The 8,664-nt window shown below is 29.2% G+C and overlaps 1 protein-coding gene across 1 annotated transcript in view; it reads right to left on the reverse strand.

Annotated features, from left to right (window-relative positions):
* LOC111640317 (protein virilizer homolog) overlaps positions 1 to 8,664 on the reverse strand; it is a 151,517-nt gene that overhangs the window by 44,567 nt on the left and 98,286 nt on the right. Inside the window, exons 28-29 of the mRNA XM_023386325.1 lie at positions 438 to 574; positions 248 to 356 (exon numbers count right to left, since the gene is read on the reverse strand). Coding sequence (XP_023242093.1) covers positions 248 to 356; positions 438 to 574 — 246 coding nt within the window. The remainder of the gene's footprint in view (positions 1 to 247; positions 357 to 437; positions 575 to 8,664) is intronic.

Consider the following 8,664-nt stretch of genomic DNA (forward strand, 5'->3'; position numbering starts at 1 on the left):
TATTATATTGCATTTGTAGACATTTTTATACAAGAAATACAGCTATAAAGTTAAGAAATGCTTTGGGGTCAGGAATGGATTAATCCATTTTATATTGTTTTCTTATGGGAAAATTTGTTTCTGTTTGAGAACAAATCGATTTTCAAACAACTCTTAGGAATGAATCAAGTTTGAAAACCGCAGTTTGACTGTAATACAATATTATCGTGAAATTAATTAATATAAAAAAATTAATAATTACACATACCTGACAAACTAATAATTATATCTTGAATAATTGGACTTAATGAATGAAGATGAGCACTCCATAGTTTTCTACAATTTACTGCTCTTGAAACTTCTTCTTGCAACAATGGCTTTAAATAACAGGAAAATAATTAAATTTTAAATATTTGATATTGAACTAAAAAAATTGAATATGATTTGCACTTTAATACCTCTCGAGTCTGTAACGGAAGAGGTAAAGGTAAAAGTTCAGAAAATACACTTAAACCAGTTGTAAATGTATTTGGAGATTGTAATAAAAATTTTAAAACTTCTTGAATCATTTTTGTCCAAAGACTTTTGCTTAATGCTGTAAAAAGTAACAATTAAATAACAATAAAAATTCAAATTTTTAGTAATTGGTTATATTTCCTTATTAAGACATTTCAAATATTTTTTTCACATTGTCAATTCTATTAAAATCCACTATTAAGATGATAATATAATGTATGTTTATAATAACGTACATTATCTTATAATCAATATATACCAATTTATTTACTTTTCAACACTTTCTTTAAATAATTTCAATGAAATAAACTATAGAGCAAACACACATTATTATAGATTCTATCCAAGATGTAACACCATATCTTGGATATATGACATGATGATGACCATTAAATGACAGTCAAAAACATTTGTTTAATCTAGGGGTCCCCAAAGTGGTCAATATCAACCCCTTGGGGTCAATAAGAGTTCTCCAGAGGTCGATTAATACACAAGAGTCGAAAGGGGGTCAATTAATACCAAAAAGGATCAATTAAACTGTCTAGGAAAAAAAACATAATATTCCAATAAAAATTCGAAATACGGATATGATCAACATTACTGACTACCCTAGTTATAACTCGAGTTTTGCCTTAGTCTACACCGCCTTAACCATGTGCTACTCTGTTTTCACGCATCTGGCAACTGTACTAGTGTTGCAAACATGTTATGAACGCTGGTAGTTCATTATACACAGACATACGTTGCACTGTTACACTCTAGTATGGTTGTCACTCTAAGTATTTTATATCTAAATGTAGATACATATAACTACTAACACCTTATTCTTGCCGAGAAACATAATTTATTTGAAACAAATGTTTTCAGCCTGATTCCATTGCTTATTTAATTTTTAATTTTGAATTTTGTATTCCATTGATGGAATCCTTTAATTCAAATTTGTTCTAAACTTGAGGATGGCCTGTGAATAAGGCTGAAAACGTTTGTTTCAAATAAATTATGTTTCTTGGCAAGAATAAGGTGTTAGTTATATGTATAGTGATTTGCTGAGTACTTTATGATATTAAATGTAGATATTTTGTCCTTTACAGAGAAAATATTGTAATATATTGAAAATCATTAATCCTTTACCATTGCCATCTTGTTTACGTTTATTTTGTAAACTGTCCAACAGCAATATAGGTCAGTCAGGCGATATTATTTAAAAAATTCACCAAAAATCAAATTATCATTATGTTCATATGAAAAAATCATATACATTTATTAATATCTTTAGTTTAATAGTTTAGAATAATTATAATTCCTTCTAATTCTAAATATCTATTGTTAGCAAAAGGTGGCAACACAACACTCTGAGAATGAACAGGCAGTTCTTTATAGCTTGTGCGGGAGTAAGTTGTCTCTTACTGCTGCTATTTTGTTGTGCTGCAAACATATTGTGTTTTTCATATTAAAAATCAGATTTTAATACCCACAATGACGACTACCAATGCTAAGAAGAAATGCAGACAATATTCACAAAAGTATTTGAAATATGGTTTTGTACCATCGTTTACTAATGAAACTATTCCTATGTGCTTATTATGTGAAAAAAACTTTCAGCAATGACGCTATGAAGCCGGCGAAAATGAAAGACCACTTGGAAAGAATCCATTCTGATAAGAAAAACAAAGATTTTGAGTATTTCAAAATGCTAAAAGAGAAACTGAGAGTTCGGCCAAATTTGAATACATATTTGAAGTCATCTGCTAGTGTTGATAGAGAAGGACTGAAGACATCCTACAGCATCTCTCTTAATATTGCAAAGAAAGGCAAACCATATACTATAGGTAAAAGATTATGATACCAGCTATAAAAGATGTAAAAGATGTAATTGAAAATGTTATGTAGAAAGACTCTCAACTAGGCTAGTTTTAAAATGCATGTACTGCGCAATGACGTATTAAGGAAATGACCGATGATGTGGAAAGAACTTTGACCTCTGAGCTCCAGCATTGTAAGTTTGCTATTCAACTTGATGAATCAACTTTCAGATGTTCAAATCTTCTCACGGCTTATGTTAGATTTCATAGCCCATCCCTGAATGACACTGTTGATGAATTTCTATTTGCTAAGTATCTTGAAACTGATTCAAAAGGTAAGACAATTTTTTTATGTTTGCAAGATTATTTGAACAAGCACAGCATTCCTTTTGGAAATATTACTGCAGTAGCTACTGATGGTGCACCTACTATGGTAGGCCGTTACAGAGGATGTTTTGCATTTCTGAAGGAAAAGGTTCCTAAAGTACATACTGTTCACTGTATCCTACACAGGCAGCATCTTGTAGCCAAAAAACTGAGTGGTGAACTTCATATTCTAAAAGTGTGCATCAGGTCAATAAATTAAATTAAAGCTCATCTTCTCAATTCCAGATTGTTGCGAAGTTATGTGAAGAAAATGATGAAACTTTCAGCCAATTACTTTTGCATACTGAAGTAAGGTGGTTGTCAAGAGGTGATAGTTTGCAGAGGCTTGTTGACTTGTATGACTCAGCTGAAGAGTTTCTTAGGAATGTGGATCCATCACTATGTGACCAGTTAAAACAGTGCAAAAACCATCTGTTCTATTTGGCAGACCTTTATTCGAAATTTAATATAGTACAGAAGCATTTGCAAGGAAAAAACATTGCAATTGTTCAAGCTCGAACAATCATAATGGCCTTTCAAGTAAAAATGGAGCTATTTAAATCTTCACTGGCATGATCTGATTTTAAATTTTTTTCAAACTTGCGAATACTAAAAGAAAATGAAAAGATTTCCGACCGTGATTTGAAGATATATATTAAACATCTTGATAAATTAAAAAAAGACTTTAAAGCACATTTTGAAGACTTGGAGAATATGTATATTCCCGAATGGTTTGCTAATCCATTTGATGTAAAAATAGATAATGAAGATAGTGAACCTGACTTAGATGAACTGATTGAAATGTGTGTAGATCTCGAAGCTAAAGTGTTGTTTAAAAATAAAAATCTCAGTGAATTTTGGAGCAATAACAATATTGCCACTAAATATCACAAGCTCAGAGCAGAAGCCGAACCTTTCTTACTTGCATTCCCAACTTCATACAAAATTGAAGCTGGTTTTAGCCACACGAATGCAATTTTGACAAAACAGAGGAACAGATTGAACTTGGAAAACCGTGGTGATTTGCAACTAAAACTTACCAATTTTCAACCGAATATCAATAATCTTGCTGCTTCTCTTCAGACACATCCATCCCACTAACATCAACTATTTTAATAAAAAGGTATGTTAACATATTTTTAAGGTATTCAGTAGTAGTTGCAAAATGACAGTAAGAGGGTTTTTCATACAATATAACTTATGTTATGTTTTCAAAGATAATTGTGTATTTTATGTATTATGACACGTATGGTTTAAGAACTATAGGCAAATTTCATTCTATCCATAATTTTGCTATTATTTTTTAAGATTATAAATCAATGGAAAATATCTTCTTTTTCTGTTAATGTTATTGGGTGGTTTTTATCAGATATGGGAACTATAAATTCTTTTGTTGGGTTGTTATGCAGGTCTCCTTATTGCTTAACATCAGAAATGCAAAAAATAATTTAATGTTTTTGTTAAATACTTAATCTGGGGGTCAATAAGAAGGCAAATATTCTATAAAGGGGTCGATGGGATAAAAAGTTTGGAGACCCCTAGTTTAATCAAACAGTCATTTTGCTGGAATAACAAAATGTGTTTTCTCTATAGAATTCTTCAGTTCTGGTTTATATACAATGATAAAAACATAAAAAATAACTATATTAAGTTAGATTTTAATTAACTCTTAACTCTTTAAGCCCTGAAAATTTACTCCATCTCTGTTGCTAATGACTAAATTGTTTTTACCCCTCAGGCTACAAGGGAAACTCATATAGAAAAACTAGTCTAACAACTTTTCAATCGGCCGATTTTGTTTTTAACAGATAAGGCCAATTTTGGCTAATATGTTTAGAGTTAAAATTCATAAACAGATCAATTATTATTAGAAATCTCTGATAATTATAATTAAATGTAAAAATAAATATTTATTTTTACATTTTATGTAACATGTATAGTTTAATTCTTTTTAGTTGATANGAGCCTTTACTACATGAAAATGAAAATTAATGAATACACTGTGTACAGTAATTTACCTGATAAGACAGACCTTAGAAAAATACTTTATGAGAGCTTTTATACTTTTATAAAGCTGTCTATAATGAAAATTAATTAACTAAGGATTTTTTTGCCCTGCCAGGGTGTGGCCGAGTTATCCGGAGTGCTGGGTTATCGAGTGCCGAGTTTTCGAGAGTCTACTGTATTATTATTTTCATTTTCTAGTCATAAAATTTTTCAAAAATTATGTTATAAGCATGAATTGCACATAATTTCAAAAATCATTTAAAAATTGAATTCTAATATTTGTCCCTGATAAAATAAAATCTAATGTACTATGTTAAAAATCATAATTACCGTTAATAGGCGTTCTAGTTCAAATAACGGATGCGATTGTTTTTCAGATGAATTATTATTTGTGTTTTGCTCAAATTTATACCAGTCAAGAATTTTGCGTAACTCTGATGTTGAAAGAACCAAAGTTCGAGCAGGAACCGGTTGAGATGTTTCTTCATATCCATGAACCATAAGTCTTAAAAATTCTAAAGTTGTTGACAAAGTTGATAAACAATCTGAGCTATCTTTGCTGAAGGTGGTACTCAAACGTGCAAATAAAGATCGAAGTGTTGATGGATGTTGAATTAAAGCTCTAAAAAAATAAATAAATACAGTAAATAAATTACACATATTTACAATCACATTATAAAAATTTGTAATATTCTGCTTACTGTTTCACATAAAAAAATCCAAAATCATGTTCTGTGAGCATAACTAATGTTCTTAATGATGGCAAAACTGATGCAAACGTATGCTGATGATTGCCAATATGTTGTATCAATGCTCCACTAATTTCAGATATATGTTCCTTAGGTGGAAGAGAATTTGCCAACTATCCAAACACAATTTTAAAATTAAATAACATCAATTTTTTGAGAAAATTATTAAAAAACAAAGTAATAGAAACAGACCACTTCACTAACAGAAGCACCTCCTTCCAATGTAACAAAACCTATATCTGGATCACAAAGTGATTGAAGTATTGACTAGAATAATAAAAATAAATAAATAAATTCATAATAATTTTACAAAGTTTTTTTTAATTAAGTATCAATGTCATTTTACCACAATGCATTCTTGAGAATTTATATGAGATTGCTTGCTCGATACAAAATTTAAATGATCGAGAATCATGTTCAAAATTTCTGAATACTTTTCATCTGTCTTGACACTAAAAAATTTTAGAAATTTATCTATCTATAAATAGGATAAAAGTTTCTATATTATTCAAACACTTGAAAAATAACAATATCACAAGCTACAAGCTAATAGCAAGGTTGTGGCCAAAGTTTTCAATGTGAAAACGTGTACATCGGATGCTTAGTGCCACCTTCCTGTAAGCTTAGAAGTTTTGACAATGGCATTTGAAATGTCGAGCATGATTTCACTGATGTTCTGCAACCTTGCTATTTTTTGTATTCCTGTGAACTTCAGCATCCTTTTTATTTCTTATAACAATGACTATAAATATCAATAATTTCATGATTTTGTACTGTGTATTTAAAGGGACCAAATGGCAATAATCTGCCAATCAGTTACTTTATTATTTTATTTTATTTATTTTTAAATTTTTGCTTTTAAGAAGTATCTAATCTTAATTATGTTACTAATATTAAGATTAATTTTAACCAAATTTATTAACTTTTGCTTATGACAAAAATAAACATAATAAATGGTATTAATCTGTTTTTGTTCAAATTTGTTGTTAATAACTACTTAAAAAATTTATCAAAAAAATAAATAAATAAATAAATTGCAATAATGTGATACAAATGATAGCTAAATTGAATTGCACTTTTCATATAACATTCAAAATAATTATTATATAATAAAGAGGAAGAATTCTAAACTTTATTAAATATTGTATTGTCACAGAACTTGACTATAAAAAAGTTAATGAATTTTCCAAATTTAAAACTGTACTTAAATAAGAAAATTTGAATCTAAAGCAATTGATATTTTGATTACATTTGATATGATGAATATAATATTACAATAACAACAAAATTTCTATATGAAAGCTGAAAGTTCAAAACAAATATTTTAGGCCTTTATAGTTTTTTAATAAATATTATTTACCTTCCTCTTAAAATATTTATTAATGGAATTTTGAATGGTGCATGTGATACCAAGTATGCAATTAAATTCAAAATGCGAGCAATAGCTGTTGAACATGGTTTTACTTCCCACTGCAATGACATTCCCTGGGCTTCAGCTTTTTCCTCTGTAATCATATTTGGAACAAAACTATCCAATAAAGCATCCAAAACAGCTCTGAAAAATTAGATTAAAAAAGTTTATCAGATTTTTTAAAATTTAAAATTTAAGTTAAAGTGACATAATTACCTAACAACCACCACTGCTGTCGGTGTAGCAAGATCAGACAACTGAACACAAACTCTTCGTAGTAATTGTTGCAAAGGATGACAACTAGAAGCTAAAAATAAAATTGAACATTCAGTGTTAATAATACTTCAGTTAAAGCAATCAAATATAAATATAAAAATAAATTTAACAGCTCTTTAGAAACTTCACTAAGATAATTATAAGTAAAAATATCTATGTAATATACGATATAAATTATATATTTTTAAAACAAAATTATTCTGTATTCTGCATATGATGATTCTTATATTTAAACATACTCTAATTAGAACTGACAAAATAAATGTCAACTTATGAAGTTCCTCCATAATAATTGTAAAAAGACACTTTACACCAATAATCATATAAAATAATTAACACAACAGTATAGTGACATTAAAATCATGATTTCTTCCAAATGATTAATAAACTTTTAACTAACAAATTGTGAAAAATATCCATATGAATGATTTTCTATATTTTCATTGTGCCAAAAAACTCACAATAGCATTAGAACCATTTATTCAAAAATTCACTGTGTGTGTCAGCTTACATCCTCATCAGACTAACAAAAAACAAGTAAAATGGCAAAACCGTATTTGGGACAAGACTATATCTTGGAGACAGAATCACTTTGATGCTCAAGGCAGGTCTCATTCTCATTCTCCTATCTTCTTTGATATTGCTGCTTTTGGGCGCGATCGTTCAAACTTTATCAGCCACGACCACAAGATCTTCCATGACGCATCTTCGATGAAATTAACTTATCTAATTTCAAAATTTCTCTCAGCTGCGTGTTGGGCCAGGTTGAATTTCTGTTGATGCATAACAAAAAGTTCCCCCTTTTGAAAAAAATAATTGTGGCTATTGTATCGTCTGAAATTATTTTTTTTTATTTTGCGCAAATAATGTACAGTTTAACCCAATTATAATGTCATCAAATGTAATGACAACCCTAATATAATGTCAAATTTTTATCGGTCCTATGATTTTACTATACTAGATAATGTTAAAAAAAACCACTTGTAACGACATAAAACCGTTTTAACGTCATATTTGAAGCACTCCCAAATTTACAAAATTAGATTACAAATTTTATTTAACCTAGAAGAAACTATGTGTTCGGTCCTAAGGTCAGAGTTCACTTCTTAGAATGACTGTGGGTCATTCTCTCCCCTACCTGACTTTGGTGGGGTGAGGTGGCTGTTTTGCTGTTTGTAGAAGAGAATTGCCATTTTGTATTTTATTTTGACTTGATTCTTGGTCCCCCGACTACCTACGACTCTGGATTTTTTTATGCGCAAATGATTTGGGCACCTAATACTCTGTACCAATATCAACTCTCAACATGTACTCTTTCATACCTGTATGCTGGTAAGAAAATCAGGCAGTACGATTTTATAAACAAGACATAGTCTTGTCAATTATTATATATTATATTAAATATTATTAAGTTATATATAAATATAAATGTAAGTTATATATTAAAATATTAATATTTATTAATACTAGGTAGCCAGTTAATTAAAACTAAAAATAAAATCAAAAATCATTTCAGAAAGTGTGGATAAAGTGCTTGTCTGTTTTGATTGATTTGGTT

The sequence above is a fragment of the Centruroides sculpturatus genome, unplaced genomic scaffold (assembly GCF_000671375.1).
Source record: "Centruroides sculpturatus isolate CEXI.00-Female unplaced genomic scaffold, Cexi_2.0 scaffold1358, whole genome shotgun sequence".
NCBI classification, from domain to species: Eukaryota; Metazoa; Arthropoda; class Arachnida; order Scorpiones; family Buthidae; genus Centruroides; species Centruroides sculpturatus.